The 16,676-nt window shown below is 39.6% G+C and overlaps 1 protein-coding gene across 2 annotated transcripts in view; it reads left to right on the top strand.

Annotated features, from left to right (window-relative positions):
- The window catches only part of CYP7B1 (cytochrome P450 family 7 subfamily B member 1), a 124,369-nt gene extending 107,984 nt beyond the window's left edge, over positions 1 to 16,385 (top strand). Inside the window, exons 3-6 of one of the 2 annotated variants that reach the window (XM_079301330.1) lie at positions 750 to 1,346; positions 1,791 to 1,997; positions 7,956 to 8,134; positions 12,115 to 16,385. In XM_079301330.1, coding sequence (XP_079157456.1) covers positions 750 to 1,346; positions 1,791 to 1,997; positions 7,956 to 8,134; positions 12,115 to 12,411 — 1,280 coding nt within the window. In that variant the 3' untranslated portion in view covers positions 12,412 to 16,385. The remainder of the gene's footprint in view (positions 1 to 749; positions 1,347 to 1,790; positions 1,998 to 7,955; positions 8,135 to 12,114) is intronic. The other variant, XM_079301329.1, reaches the window with a different exon arrangement.
- Positions 16,386 to 16,676: the final 291 nt, after the last annotated feature.

Below are 16,676 nucleotides of genomic sequence, written 5' to 3'. Positions count from 1 at the left end.
CCCTGGGACATAGTGTATCCCAAAGTGCAGCCTGTGATAAACATGCTTGCTACATTCTAGGCTGTAACTTCACACTGATAAACTAAGATGGTCATGTTATGGGTACTAAGCTCATTCTTAACAAAGAGTTAGCAAAGCTTCAGGGAAGAGCCAGATGTGAGAGAAGCTTTAAATGCTGGGAGTTTGCAGCGTGCAGTTAAAGCTGTAACTGACAGGTTTTGAGTTCCTGTGTCACCTGCTTGGAAAAAGCTGCCTAGGTGGCATGTTTGCCACTCCAGCCCATCATTCACTTTCCTCTGTGCAGGTGAAATGTGTGTGTTTCTCACTTTCTGCTGGTGAAAATCTACAGTTCCAAATATTGCTATGACTCCACGCAGTATTTTCATGAATTATACCTGAGTAGTAAATTACTTATTTCAGAGCACCGCAATTGAGGAGACCACAAACAATGCTTGGCACAAACAGTAGATCCATCTACATGGAAATTATTTCACACAGATTTTAGAAGAGCCTGCAAAGTGTAGACTGATGGAATCTGCATCCTGACAAAGAAAATCTAAATAATATTTGTTTTGTCTTTTTTTTTTTTTTTTTTTTGTGCTTTGCATATTTATTCATTGCTTTGGGTTGTTTTTTTTCCTGCATTCTTTTTTCATAGACTTTGGCTTATTATCAGTTACTGCTTCTGGAAGTGTCACTAGATTATAAAAGTGCACGTGTCTCTAATTATTTCCTATTTTTCTATTCAGGTAGATATATTACCTTTATCATGGACCCATTTCAATATGTCTATGTCATCCGAAATAGCAAGCAACTTGAATTTCATGAATTCGCTAATAAAATGGCATCCAAAACTTTTGACTACCCAGCCTTGTCAAGAGGAAAATTCCCTGAACTCAAGGAAAACCTGCACAGAATCTACCAGTATCTACAAGGCAAGCCTTTGGATATCATTTCTGACCACATGATGAAAAATCTCCAGGATATATTTGAATGGAAATGCTCACAAGCAACAGATTGGGAAACAGAAAAAATGTACAAATTCTGCTGCTCTGTAATGTTTGAAGCCAGTTTTGTAACACTATATGGAAGAGTTCCTGCTGCAGATGGCCACAAAGTTATTAGTGAAATCAGAGACAAATTTATCAAGTTTGATGCCAGCTTTCCCTATTTAGCTGCAAACATACCAATTGAGTTGCTAGGAGCTACCAAGAAGGTTCGGAAGGAGCTTATACATCATTTTTTACTTCAGAACATGACAAAATGGCTGGGAGGGTCAAAAGTGGTCCAAGCCAGACAAGATATATTTGAGAAATATGAGCTGCTTGGAGATTATGACAAAGCAGGTAGGAAACTTATGAATGATTGCTTGTCTAAAATAAAATAATTTACTATAGACCTTTGAAATAAAAAGGCAAAATGGCGACCTTGAAATTTTTTTATGTTCTTTCTAATTGGCTAATGATAAAATGTTTTACTCTGAAACAACCCTCTATGATAATTGATTTTTTTTTTGTGCTGAGGTGGTAAAACAAGATACTTAATGGTGATAATGAGAAAGATTATAACTGAGCTGCATTTCCTCCCCTTATTCCCCCCACCCCCCCCGACATTACATTTCAAACTATTCTCATTAAGCAGAAAATTAGACTTCAGAAGCCTATTGGTCCTCATTAGCATTCACTGATCCTTGGCTGGGTCTGTGTCCTAACATCTTTTAATTAGCACACTGCAAATCTAATCAGTGTAATAAACGCTATTAATCTTCCTTTTCACTTATTTTCTCCCAGCACATCATTTTGCCTTCCTGTGGGCCTCTGTGGGAAACACGATTCCAGCTACATTCTGGGCCATGTATTATCTTCTGCGGCACCCAGAAGCTCTTGCAGCGGTGCGTGACGAGATTGACCATTTGCTGCAGTCAACAGGTCAAAAGAGAGGGCCCACATATAACATCCACCTCACCAGAGAACAATTGGACAACCTGGTCTACCTAGGTAATTTATTTTTATCTGTTAGGAAGGGAAGAGGGGCTCTCCCGGCAAATTCGGTTTATCACTCATTTCTGTTTACTGAGAAGGTGGAGGACACAGCTGCCTAATTGACATAATAACACCCATTTACATCAATTATAAATTATGTAGTTTATAGCTGTAGATACTCTCATTGCATGTAAACATTAAAGCCTAGGTAATTAACTATGCAAGGTATGCAAAAGGCTAAATCGAAGCTTTGCAATTATTTGAAAAAAAGTTGATGCCTATTAAGTTGTTTGATTCTGAGCATCTGCCGAAGTGTTAACGCATTTCAAATACTTCTGTATGGTACTGCCAAGAAAGACCCTTTTCTGAAATTAAAGTGGGATTGTGTATTTAAACTGCAAATGTATTTTATCCGCAAGCAATTTCTTTCTTTCTTTAACAAAACAAAAAAGGCTTCTAAAGCAGGCTTCTGTTGGGTAATGCTTCCAAATAAAATAAAAGAAGGTGAGAATTTGCAGAGGAGAAAGGTGGTTTTAGTACTTTATTCAAAAGAAGGAGTTTTAAGGGAGCTACAGTTCTGGATCCAGGGTTCAGAGGGAGACCCTTGCCAATGGTCGTTGGAAGTTGTTCGAATCAGGAGCTGTATAGGCCTTCCGAGCATCAGTTCTTGGTTTCACTTTGTTTGGTGGTACACAGACACTGGCAAGAGAAATGGTGAAAATAGCCTGAGGGAGGAAAGAGGGTGTAGCAGGTAGGTACCAAACCTTTAAACATCTGTAAGTCTCCACAAGTAGTGTTAACAAGAGCAGACAACAGCTGATTAAGAGATTAAAGGTTCTATAATCCTCAGTTTTTAAATATCAAAACCCATCCTGTGTTCAAAACAAGCTCATGTCCATAGGTCTTGGTAGCTCATGACCTGAACTGATGCTCCACTTTTTAACAAAGCTGTTTATTTGGGATGGTGATGGAACAGTGCATTCTGTGCCTGGTTTGGATCCTTGTAATACCTGCCATTCTCCAAGATCATCCAGTGTGGCATGTCTCAAGAATCTGTGCAAACTTGAATTGATTAGTACAAATAAAAAAATTAGTCTGATCAATTTCCTTGGTGTTAGAGCATTAATATTAATCTTACATATCATGAGTCTACCAAGTTGGTTGCATCTGCAGTCATGGCTGTTTTGATGCAGATTTATCTCTAACCAATGGAGAATGTTTTTGAATTAGAGGAGGTATTAGATGACAGTCTGGTGAGTAATATGACTTTCTAAGCATTTAATGGACTTATAAGGAGCACAAGTAAAACTACTTTACATCAGAGCTAGCATACAGCAATTAATAAGTTACCAAGCATCAAGAAGATCAAAAGAGAATTTAGTTTACATTTGTAGGTTGAGATGGGAATGGCCATGAAAAAAGTGGGGGGAAAAGGCTTCCCAAAAGTGTAGGAAAAAGGAAAATAAAAGCATGTAGTTTGCTAAAACCATCTGGTGCAAAACAGAATGAACAGTTTAAAAACATTAGCTGTGTCATTCCTCTGCTTCTTGAAATCTTGAAGTACCTTGATAGCATTTGATTTATGTGTTGAGAGGGAAGTGCCACATCCTACTTTGTAGTATTCTTGTAACACTTTTGTTAAATTTTATAATCATGTTAAACATAATGTGATATGAACAGAAGCTAGATTTCAATTCTTCTGGCACTTAAGTCATAAAGGGCTGGATACAGTCCCATAAAATAATAATATAGAAAAAAAAATCTGTACCATAAGAGGATTAGAGTCATGCTTCAGTGGAAAGGAGAAAGGGATGTTTTGTTAATAAATGTGTAGGAGGAACAAAGGTCCCAAATTGCATTGCTTGCACACCAAGAGCTCCCCTGTTGCAGGAAGGCCACTGACCCCACACCTCCAAGAGTGAGCTTTTGCTCTTTCCATTCCTTCTGTGCCAACCCGGAGTGTAGGAAACTGGGATTGTGTCCCTGCTCTCGAGTGAGGCAGACCAGGTGGGATGCTTGCATGTTCATCACCTTGTCATCTCATTCTCCTGTTTTAAGCGCTCTGATTCTCTGTCCTCTTTTTGGCCTACTAAAACAAGAGACTTTTTTTGATTCTTCATGCTTTGGAGAGGAAACAAAAATTGCTAAAAGTCTCAGGAAGTAGCATTGTTATTATGGTCAGATTTTTGGGTCTAGGGAACAGCACAGCCTGATTTACTCCTCACTTCTAAGCTCAGGTACATGATTATTTGATTTTTAAAAACCAAAATGCAAAACACATTAAACCCAAAATCATACTAGCAAATTTTGGCCCTGACTATTTTTTGCTGATGGCATTTCTGGGGCGGCACCCTTTGTAATGTCTACATAACAATACAGTCCCAAAATCCAAATGTTTTTGTGTGCTCAGAGTAACATACATTATTAGACATTATGGCTCACAACAGAGCTCTCATATGGTAAAGGAGACATGAAAATGGTCTGTCAGTTAAACTGGTTATAATGGAAATGCCAAGGGTAAAGCAGAGATGTACTTAGTGCATGTTTAATGCTAGGCATGTTTAGTCAGTTCGTTTGTTTAATATTAGTCCATTCATTTATATGGTGAAGTATTCTTGCCCCAGGTCATTGCTGAATCCCAGAGATTCCTGCGAAAAGAGCACAGCTTGAAAAATTGTTTTGTACACAAGAAAGAGTAGGGACCCAAAAGGAGCTAATACAGAGTGTTTAGTCATAATATAAAAGCTAGGCATTAAAATCATTGGTTGAATTGAAAGAAATAAATATATTTTTCTGGAATGGGCTGGGCAGTACCATTTAGTTCTGACTAAGATGCAAATGTACTTGTTTGAGATTATTGTTTGTGTTGGCACACCGTGATGCCTGTGGGTAAATGACCCCCCAAATATTTGCATACTCAATAGCTATTTTCCTACAATATACTCTAATAATTATTGCACCCTATTACCTGTGCTGTGTTAGTGTAAAATTAACAATCCATTACTGCACAATAAGTTTTATAAAACATTCACAGATAGAGATCATGTTTAATTAAAATTAACTTGCCAACGAAAGCCAAATGCACTTATGATTCGCAATGACCTTTTATTACCTGCAGTCCCTTGTTTTGGCTGGATGATTGACAGCTTGCTGTTTGGCTACCATGTTGTATTTCAGCTGACAAGACTTTTCATTTTAACTCAATTTGCCTGCCTATCACAAGCTGGTGGCAGGCCAGGCTCAAGTCACCCAGCTTTGCCTCAGCAGCTTGCTCTATTTCTCATTAGTACGCATTTATTCAGTGGAAATTGGAAGACAAATGCTTGAAGGCATGTGAACTAAGTATAGCAAATTAGGGTTTAAAGACTGAATATTTATAAGTATATTGAAACAGTTTAAAAAAAAAAAAAGTCTAGAATGAATTGGAAGCTGAGTGCTAGCTTTAGTATAAGAGAAATGAAGAGAGAAGTGGGAGGATTCTAAGAATAACAATACTATGAGAGATATCTCTCTCTCTTCCCCCCTCCTTCTCTCTCTAGAAGATATGTAAAATCTCTCTGACAACACCTTATCAAACAACAGCCTGGCTTCTTTATGTAGCGCTTGCACAGTGAAGTTTAGCATCTCATGTGTGTAAGAAGGGGGGAAAAAAATGAGGGTCATGTTCATTTGCTGCTTGGTTATCCCTTGGTATGCTTTAAATTGCCTTGTTTGTTCGGCACAAGCACAGAAACAGATGTTGCTCTACCGTGCTGGATAATTTACTGTACCTCACGGTGCAGAATGGAAGGCCTCCCAAGCTACCCAGCTGGTCTGTCAGCAGCGATGGCTGGTGTCTGCTGAACTATGACAACTGCAAGTAAAGGCTGCAGTTTTATTGTGCAGTTGTCATTCCTCTCAATGTATAGCTCTGGCATTTGTGGAAAGCTGACTGTCTATTTTTTTAATGCGAGCCTGCAAAGCCATATAAGCTCCATTCTCCTTTGTTGATCATAATGTGACTCATTACTTTTGTCATCTAATGATTATCGGCATGATCGCTCAGAGCGAGAGCCAAGCTCGCCTTCCACACATAACTGGTACTGGAAGGTAAAACAGATTTGTCATTTACGATCTGACCGCTAAGCCACACTTTGTGCTCCATTATTGTGATTAACTTCTGCATAAGATATGCTGCCCAATTGTCATTTGAGATCCGGCAGCGGGCAGGGACAGCCGCGCATTCCGGGAGGATGTCCACCGATAGGATGTGAGCGCATTGCTTGGCCGGTTAAACATAAACCTGCTATTTTGTAATTATTTCTCTTCTTTTTTGTTTTCCCTCCTTCCCTCTTCCTCATTTGATTTCTGCCATCTCTACATACATCACCACCACTTCCAAATGGTGGACTGGTACAAAGCTACCAGCTCCATTTTCTGCAGGTTGAAGGCAGTCTCGAGCCGGAGCTGGACCCTTCCTTTGTACCGCGTAAAGTTTTGTTGCCAGAGCGCTGCCAGTTGAAATCTATCGTGTCAGGTGCCTTGTGGCTATCCGCAGTAGAGGCCATCTTCTGGAACCAGGGTTCTTTTCTGGCTTCGTCACCAACAAGCCGATTTGACTCTGCCTGATTATAGTAACGAAGGCAGTCCAAAAGAATATGCACAGACTCACTGTACGTCACATTGAATCACGGCGCTGGCCACACAAAGCTGACCGCAGCCTCATTTCTTTAGACAAATGCATGCTTAAGGAAAAACCTCCTGCAAGAAAGCATCCAGGGCCACTTTATTTGCTATGCATGGTGCACCAGATTTAATTTTTAGTGAAAGAACGTTTGTTATTATTTTTTTCAGAGGCATCTACACTGGGTAGCTACTGTCTCTAATAAACTAACCTTTTGGGTGCAGCGATGGCAATGCCTTGGTGAACACTTAGAGTAGGCTTATTTGATATCACAAAACATAAATGCAGACACAAATGGATTATTACATGCAAATGAAACCCTATTTTAGGCTATTTTTCACACTAATGATTAGAAGGAATCAAGTCACATATAACAGTGCCCATACACGCTGGTGGAAAAATAGTCAGTTTTGATTACAAAGTGAGAGATGCAGCCCTAGACAGGAGCTACATGCTGATATACATGCTATCAGAATGATTTATGCAAATTATGCATATTATTCCCAAAGGAATTCCTCCTCAAACTGCCAGGATAAATTGCCGGAAATTAGCCATAAAATCTGTCGTGCTAGGAGCAAAAGGTGAAGGCCACTGGGAAAGCAAGGACATTCAGCTTCTGGAGCCTTCCAGAATGTGATGGTGGAGACAGAAATCTTGCTTTCCCCAAACCTAAAAGGGCTATGTTTTGTTTCCTCTAGGCCAATTAGAAATGTCTTTCTCTCTTAAAATTACTAGGCGGATAATGAATTGCTTTCATTCACGCTGACCACAACAGACACTATAATTTGGCAGCATTGTGCATTGAAAAGAAAATACATTTTAAAATTCTCAGAATGACTACAGAATTAGCAGGCAGAATGATTTCTAATGTGTAGTCCTACCATTAAATCCAACATCTTTCAAAAGGCAAGCTGAACAGCTCCATGGATGCTTTTGCTGGTATTTGTTTGCAGCCACCAAAATATATGCAAATGCATGAAGCACTCATGTCTTTTGATTGTGTTGTTTTCAACATGATAGCTGAATAATGACTTTCCACCCAAAACTTGGTGCTGCTTACAACCGACAGGATTTCTCATCACCATCAGTGAGAACAACTTTGGGATGTTCAGCATCCTAACTGCCCCACCCCAATCCTCCTGGTCTCTGCTTTATGTTTGGTTCTGCTTGTGTGTTTTTCTTCCCTTTTTTTTTCTCCTTTAGCCTGCCCTACTAAACTCCTGGAGAATCAGCAGCTGTAGCCATGTATAACTTCCAGTCATCTCCCATATTTCTGATGCTTCCCCCCTCCCCCTTTTATTTTATTGCAGAGAGTGCCTTAAACGAGAGTTTAAGAATGTGCTCGTCCTCCATGAACATCCGCATCAGCCAAGAGGATTTTGTCCTCAAGCTTGAAGGGAATCAAGAAGTCGTTTTGAGGAAAGGAGACTGGATAGCCCTTTACCCGCAGATTCTGCACATGGACCCTGAGGTCTATGAAGATCCTAAGGTAAACATTCAGCTGGTGCTACTCTTCCTACTCCAGGCACATTGAAGCAGCCAAGCCTTTTGTGATCTGTGGGTTGTTGGTTTTTTTTTGTTTTGTTTTTTTTTTTTACTGCTGTTCCTTCTTGTGGAACAAATCTTCCTAGTTTCAGATGTATTTTCTAGGGCCCTGCAGGTCAAAGGATTCATGGCCTGAAGAGAAAAATATGGTGATGAGACTGACTGCGGGCTGCTTTCAAAGGAATTGACAATTGCACATTGACTACCATAAACTTTAGGCTAAATGTGGGCTTTGTTTGGCAGTGGATCATTTGATACCCAAGGAGGGCTGAATAATAGAAGGTGGTTTAAATAGCAAATAATGTGGGCCATTTAGCTAAGTGCCCGCAAAGCATCATTGACTCTCTGAAGCCCTATAATAGCAGTGTCTTACTTGAGCCTTATGCTTTTTCACCTCCCTTCGTAGGGATTCACCCCTTCTTGATCAATTAGAGTGTTGTGAACTTGAGACTGTAAAGCTGTTGCTCTGCAGTGAAGCTCGGAGGGTAATTGTGTCATCTCCTTGTATTTTTCTCTGACGCTCAAGTTAATGAATATCAAAGACTCGAAATTAATCCACCCTGCCTCAGCTGTAATACAGCTTCAGAAGTTCACCACCTGCATGCAAATTGAATAGTCCTCCTCTGGGCTAGGTTGCTCCCCAGATTGCTGTCCCCAGCCCAGGGTGCCACAGAGTAAGAGCAAGAAAGAGCAAGGGTGCACGCTGAGGCTGTTAAATGGCTTGTCTGCCTGAGAAGCAAAAGCTTGTACCTCATCCATTCCTCACCCCTGTTTTCCTAAGCAAATGGCTGTCTCCCAGCCATGCTGATTATCATCCTTGGCACTTGAGCCAAAGAAGAAAGGAACTGGATTTTTTTGCATGTTTATAGAAAGCCGTGTTAGAGACATTGCTCGGTAAAGCTCTCCCTTTCAGGAGTTTAAAGATGAGAGGTTGCAAAGAAAATATGAAATTCAAGTGCCTCGTTGGTGCAGGACAGCATTTCGTTGGGTAGGAGCTCTGCCAGCCTCAGTGAGAGGAGGTGTGGAGCATGTCGGAGTCAGCAGGAGTAAGGTATAGTCACTGGGATGAGCACTGGAGCCATGAGAATGAAAATTATATTCAGAGGAGCTCTGCTGGCTGTCCCCACCCAAAAATGAAGATAAAGCCTGCAGAGAAAAATCAGGGTTTTAAAAATAATCCCTCTATTGGCAAATAGCTGATTAATATTTTTATCCTTAAAAAAGGATAGATAACAGCTAACAAATTAGCTTTTTTTTTTTTTTTTCATTTTATCCTTAACACTTTATTTTGGAGAACGTTATTGATTTGTCAAAAGTCCATCTGTTTGTTTAGGTCCTAGACCAAAAGCATCAGTGTGGAAACTGATCTCCTCCCTTATCCAATAATTGCCGGAATATATTACCATATTTCCATTGCTTGAATATATCTGCTTAGTATCAGCTCTGCTCAGCTTTCACAGTACAGCTTTAGTTCATATATTTTATCTTTTTGATAGTGAATGAGCAATCCACACATTGCAGTACATTGATTTCAGCACATGGGCCCCTCTCGAAAAGTGGGGAAATCACTGTTCTGTTTGGTTCTTAAAATATGCAGTGTGCTTTCAACAATAACTACTGAGGATCAGATAGAGATGGAGAATGAATTTTTTGAAAGGTGCAGTCTTGAGCTTGTCATGTATTTAGGGAAAACTTTTCCTGGGAAAACAGGCAGCTTGACGAGATAATTTTGTAGCAATGCTTTTTCTCCTGGATACATAAATTTAAGTTCAAGCTATCTTGTGCTTTGGCACCATATTGTGTAAGTGTAAGCATATATTTCTGACCTCTTTCTCCACCCATTAAGGACTAAATAAATGAGTCAGTTTTCTATAAAGTGTGTAAGTGAATCCCTAAATTCTAACTCAGCTAGTTATAGAGCTCAGTAAATGAACTTTGCAAAACCCATAGAGTAAATATCAGGCAACCCTGCAGGAAACCCTCCATGGTGACTTCCCAAACAAAGCTAAATAAAGTGTGTGACAAAAAGAGACTTAGATCAATCACAGGAGGTTGTTCAGTTTTCATAATACTTGTAGCAGCTCGTCCACACAGAACTTCACTGCCTGTTTTTACTCAGTGTCCTCACCTTTTCCTTGCTGACAGCCATCATGTCTCTTTCAGGAGACTTTGTGCATGGCTGAAAGCTCCTTCATTTTTAAAAATTACTCTTTATTAAGCCAGTGAACTAGCTTTTAAGGAAACACTACTCAACCCAAGGGGCTTCGGCAGCACTGAGTTTGATGTCACTGTTGTTGGCTACATTCCTGTCTCACACTTGTTTTCTGTTTTCCCTATTCCTTAGACAGCAATTCATTTTTTGTTAAAAGCAATTACAAGTCTCAGAAAGCTCTGAATTTGACAAAGAAAGCATAAGGTTTGACCCAGTGTGTCTGTGTGTTCAATAACACAGTTCTTAATTGCTCCAGACACCAGAAGTGCACCTTGTGAAAATTTTTGAGTGAAGAGCTCTGGGTTGGTTTTTTAAACTACTGCAGTTCATATTTAGTGATACTTTTTTAGACCAGCAGGATTTAGAATTCAGGAAGTAAATCTTATGTTATTCTGGGCTTTCATTTGTTACTGTGCTGCTTCAAATGAAGCAATAACTTCCTGGCAGAAAAAAATACAGGCATGCTTCTTTTTGGCTGGGGTGTTCAAAGAGACTGAAAAAAATTACTTGTCAGTGGAAGCAGACATAGAATCACCTCTACATTTGTGGAAAATCCAGGCCTCTGCTATTTTTTGAAACTACCTCTTATTCTTCAGCACCCAAAGTTGCATCCCCTCCAGTGCACCTAGCACTTGTTCCTTTTCCCACTGACCACCTCCCCTGACATTTGTTTCTCAACAGCAAGACCTGGAGTGCATGATTTTCAGAGCCTTTAATCTAATGGGTAGATCAGTATCAGTGTATTTTTAATGGTGGTGTGGGTTTTTTTAATCAGTTGAGGTCGGTTTCTGTCTGACTGACTTGTTCCCAGCCAGCTCCAAATGGCTGCTGCTATAGCAGATGTATGCAAAGCAGGACAAATGCTAATGAGTGACCATAAGCAAGAAGTGCCTGTCATTTTTATTCAAAGCATGCAGGAGGGTTTTGTAAGTGGCTAATTTGCCATTGACTGAGTGAGGATGCCAGATCTCCTTCATTCAAAAACACAAATTTTCTCTAAACAGGGATCCTGCTACTCAAAAATAGTCAGAAATATGTTCAGTTTATGGAATGTAGGTTACAAATGTGACCTCAAGCCTTACTTGAAAATTATCATATATAATGGTCAGTCACTGGCATTGTCCTGTTTTGTTCACAGCTTCTGCAGCAAAATATTTGAAGGTAAGATATGGCAAATTAAGCAGCAGCCATCTCCAGCTGAAAGGAAAACTGACTGCAAAGCATTGGAGTTTTTGGTGCAAAAGAAGGATAGATTTTGCTTTAGCTTGCGAGAGCAAAACCAGTGCAATGCATTAATTTTTTCACAGGCATTTGCAGAATTTGGTGGATTATCCTTATTCATGATGTAGGTACCACACTGAGTGCTTATGATGCTTTACACGAAAATTGTCCTTCCACTAAGGTTCATTGTCCCTGCTACAAAGCAGTCAAAATCTAATTACAATCAATACAGGCCAGACACTCGGTGATGGAATGTGGAAGTTGAAGGAGCTTGATGTAAAAGGACTTAGCTAAATAAGTGGATTTAAAGGGTGTTCTTTGCAGGGAAGATAATGTGAGTTAATGAAACTTGAGGGGACCAACTAAAAAGAAGAAGCTGTCAGCTCCTTGTCTTCCTCTTTATCTTGTTTTCTGGGTTTCCGACGCGTTACCATTGTGCAAAGAAAGCAGCTCATGTTAGATATCACGCTGTCTCTCCCTTTCGTTTTCAGGAGTATAAGTTCGATCGATACATAGAGAATGGCAAGAAGAAAACCACATTCTACAAAGCAGGAAGAAAACTGAAGTATTTCCTAATGCCCTTTGGCTCTGGGATCAGCATGTGTCCAGGGAGGTTCCTCGCAATGAATGAGATGAAGATGTTTCTTTTCATACTATTGTCTCATTTTGATGTAGAACTAGCAGAAAACAAAGCTGTCAGACTTGATAACAGTCGCATGGGCCTTGGTATCCTCCTGCCAGACGTTGATATTGCCTTTCGTTACAAGCTAAGGTCCTTAAGAAATTGAGCAGCTGCCTATATGCTTTCCACTAATCTCCATGTTTGCTCTGTTTCATCACTCAGCTTTATATTTTTGGAAACATTTTCTCTTCCCTCTCTGCTTTTACCTCCTTCCTCTTTGTTTCTAAGGAGAAAAGCCATTGGGCTGGAGGTAGAGACCAGATGCAGGGACGTGCAACCTCAATTTGTCCTGCTTGAGTTGTGAGAAGTGAGGTGACATGACACGAGTCTGGCTAAGTAAATAGCCCAGCATCTCTCCAAGGTGCATCCCCACATCCTTGGCTGTGAGATGAGCAGGATTTACAGGGAGGATGAGGCCACTTGCATGGGAAATGGGCTCAGCAGCTCTCTGTCACAGGGTTAGATTGGGAGGTCCCCTACACCCATCATCTAGAGGAATATCATTGTCTACTCATAGAAGCATAGTAACAAGAAAGGGGGAGGATGAGAGGATGTCTTGTGATTATTATCCTAACTTTATATTTACTTTATTTCTTTCATGGTCTTGAGAGTCTTATCCCTTTATTTGGGAGATGTGATGGAAGTTGTGTGGGGTGGTGGAGGATGATTGCAAGAATGTCTTACTGACAACACATTTCTAACTTCAGGTTTATGTACTGAGAGTGAATGCTTTGCTTTCTTGCTCCTTTTTCCATCTTTTTCTTTTTTTTTTTTTTTTTTTTTTTTTCTTGCAGTGCCATGCAAAAAAGATTAAAATACGTGATTTCTTTCCTGCAGTCATTTAAAGTCAGAAGGGAAATTCTGTTGTTTTTAATAGGCTCTCAATCAAGCCTAAATTATATATTTTGGCTTTTGAGTCCCCCAAAAAAGCATATTCTTCAGAGAGAAAATATGTAAACTTGTTTGAAATTATTCTATCACCTTGAAAATTAGCTTCTCTTTCTCTCACTGTTTCTTAGTAACATGCTCTTGAATTTATTTTGACCATTTCTTATGCTTTTCTAATTTCTCCAAAAAGGCAAAAGAAGATGAGGGTTTCAAGGGCAAGTGTATCTAAAAATGCTTTTTAACATTGTTTTACTTTGCCTAAGTTATGCATAGGCAGAGTAGTGTGACCTGTGTTTGGAAACAAACTTGTCCATCTGCAAATTGGAAAACAGGCTCTTCCCTGGGGCCAAAATTTGAGCAAGTGAAAACCCTGGGCAGCCACAGAAGTTTATACTGGCTGCCCAACCTGCTTCACTGGATGTCCAGCTCTTGTTTGGAAAATTAATTTCCTAGTGTACAAAATCTGAGATTTTGGACCCTGTCTCTCTTCCCAGCCATCTCTTCAGAGATTGATGAGGGTTCCCATGGCTGTCCAGTCTCAATTTGCCAAGATGATAATTGTGATGGCAGAAATGTGTTCCTAAAAGACATCTCTCTTTGGGATGTGTCTTTCAAAATCAGAAATTCTACTCATCTGCAGAACACTTGATGGTGTATGGATGAAAACTACTACTTACATACAATGAATTATTTATTGTTATTTGTGTAAATAACTGCTTGTTCTGTTATTTGTGAAAAGCACATACCCTAAATAAGCATCAGTATCAGTAGAAGGATTTTCAGAGATTGGTACAGCCCCATTCCAAATCCTCCAGGAAGAAAATTGTGGGTTTGTGAGATATATTAGATAAACCTTTTCTCTTCATATATAGTATCAATAATATCAACAAATTTGGAGTACACTTATGTTAAACAGGCTTTGCAGTTGATTAAATGCTTTAACTTTACTTCAACATTTAATCAACAGCAAAAGCTGATTACTGCTTTGTGCCACAGAATAAAATTGGTTTTTATGGAGACATTCTTGTACTCAGGTTACTTATTCCTGTGGTTACTCTGTAGAAGCTATTCTGTGCTCAGTGTAGCTCAAATCCAGTTTATCCATTAGAGCCTGGTTTACTGAGAGAGGGAATGTTGATATCACTACACTGTTGACTGTATTCCGTTATTGCTTATATGTAAGCTGTAAAATGTCTCATGCTACAATTATGATGAGTCCCTCTTTGGCATCCAACTTTAAAACAAACCTGAAGCAACTGTGAAAATAACAGTGGGTATTTGTTTTAAACAGAAGTCTCTTTTTTTATAATTGTATTCTATTTTTAGAATTTTGAATTAGAGTATCACTGGCTGCTGCATAATTTGATAGGGCATAATAGGACTGTGCCAAAAGTACATGCAAATCATTAGTAGTTTGAGATTAATTGCTGATCAATTTGTATAGTATCTGTTCTGAAATTAAAAGAAGAACTAGATTGTCTCCAAAGTAACAAATTAAATCTGCATGGTATGTTCCATGTAAAAAAAAAAGAGAGAAAAGGATCAGAATCTTTCCCAGGAGTTCCAGGAAACCTCTATGAAGCTGCTTGGAGTCCTTGCATCAGAGTTAGAGAGCACCACACAAGAGGCCAGCATTCTTCTGGGATAAAAGTTGCTTGCACTTTTTGCTCAGGAACCAAAATAATCAAATGCAAAGCAGAGTCTGCTCAGCCTGGCCTGGTAACCCAGGCTCCTGGTGGATTAGTATGGCTGGTAAGTAATGCATCACTACCCTGGCATATCTCAGCTGTGAGGAAGTAAGCCTCACCCCCATGTAAAAGCCATGAGAGCTGGAGCTGGACAGGGGTTAAGCCCCTCTGGTCCATGTATTCAGCAGCTGAGGGGGGGACATACTGAGAGTCAGCAGCTGTCACAGGAGTGACTCAGTCTCCATGGAGCAGGACTGAAAGGCCCTTGGTGCTGGTATTCCTGGTCAATAAGCTGAGACAGCACAGCAGGGTGTAGCATCCCCAGAAGTCCCAGCTGGAGCCAAGCTATCTGCAGGGTGCTGTGCCAAGAAGAGCATGTTTATCTCACAGGTCACAACACCCTTTTTAATGACCTGCTCTGCCGCAGGACCCAGGAGTGTGCAGCTCTGGGTGTCTGTCACTGGAGCACAAAGAGGCAAAATCATCTAAGCAGGACCAGCAGTGGTCTTTGGCAGCGTTCAGGTGGGGCTGCAGGGCAGGGTGGGGGGAGGCAGAGCTGTGCTTCCCTCTGCCACCTCTCCACTTCAGCAGGAGGGTCTGTCCTGCCAGCCCAGCAGGAGGAACCCACAGCCTGGCAGGTGCAGGGTCAGGCAGAAGGAGCACACGGGTGCCCCCTGAATTCCTCTGCTGTTCCTCAATGAATTGGTGCACTCATCCTTCCAATTGTGACTCAGCTGGTCACTACCAGCCTCTCACTATAAATATTTGATGTCTATAGCTGCGTCAATAGAATCTTCTGCTATTAAAAAAAAAAATAAGCACCTTTTTCTCATGCAAAATATGTTTATTAAGTCAGTATGGCCCTTTGTAGCACCCAAGAAGAAAGTTAATTTATCATGAACTAGTGTGAATGCTAAAACGTAATTTTTTAATTATTCTTCTTATTTGAATTTACAGATTGAATGTTCTCCATTTTCATGCTGCCACTTAATGCTGCTAGATGCTATTGTAAACTTTTTAAAATGTTCCATTACTTAGTTCCATACTTTCTATCTAGTATTTGTGTACATGTTTGCAAATTAGATTTTCATATCTCTGTCAGTATGTCCTAATGTAATAATATAAAACCATGTGAGAGTTGTTCTTTAGTTTATGCTTTTAATCCAGGTGCATGTCACTGTTTTTGGCACTGCTATTTTTATGAATGATTTCTGGTCTGTGAATTTCTCTTGTAGAATTATACATGATCTTTCATTTTGTCATTATTGAACTTTCTGTCATTCAAGAGATTGTGAAGTGCTCTTAATTTTGCAAACTCACAACTTGTATATAGATGAACAATGGCTAGGTTCTTCTTTAACAGTTAATATCCATTGTTCAAGCTTTTAGATCAACTAAGGTACTTCTGAGCAAGAAAATCAAAATTTTATTATTTTAGTAATCTAACATCTTAAAGTAATTTCGTATTTCAAGGACACAATAAAAAGGAATATATCTATTTTAATATTGAATTATTTTCCATGGTGTTTTTCCCAGCTTATGTTTATATTTTTCTCACAGATTCACAACTATTGCTTAAACTTTTTAAATATTTCAACATACTACATTTTTCTCTTACTTGATCTTGACAGATATTTCTATAATTTAAAAAAAAAAGCCTTTAATTTAGCAGTGGAATACAGAAACTCCTCTAAATATATTGGAAATTATCGTCTTATTTTACCACATCCCCCCCCCCCCGGTGAAACATAAGTCAGTTCTCATCAGATGGGGTACAAAAAGTGGTACTTATGAC

This window comes from Erithacus rubecula (genome assembly GCF_903797595.1).
Source record: "Erithacus rubecula genome assembly, chromosome: 3".
Classification (NCBI taxonomy): domain Eukaryota; kingdom Metazoa; phylum Chordata; class Aves; order Passeriformes; family Muscicapidae; genus Erithacus; species Erithacus rubecula.
Note: the sequence above shows the minus strand (reverse complement) of the source record. Positions and strands in the feature narration are given on the sequence as shown.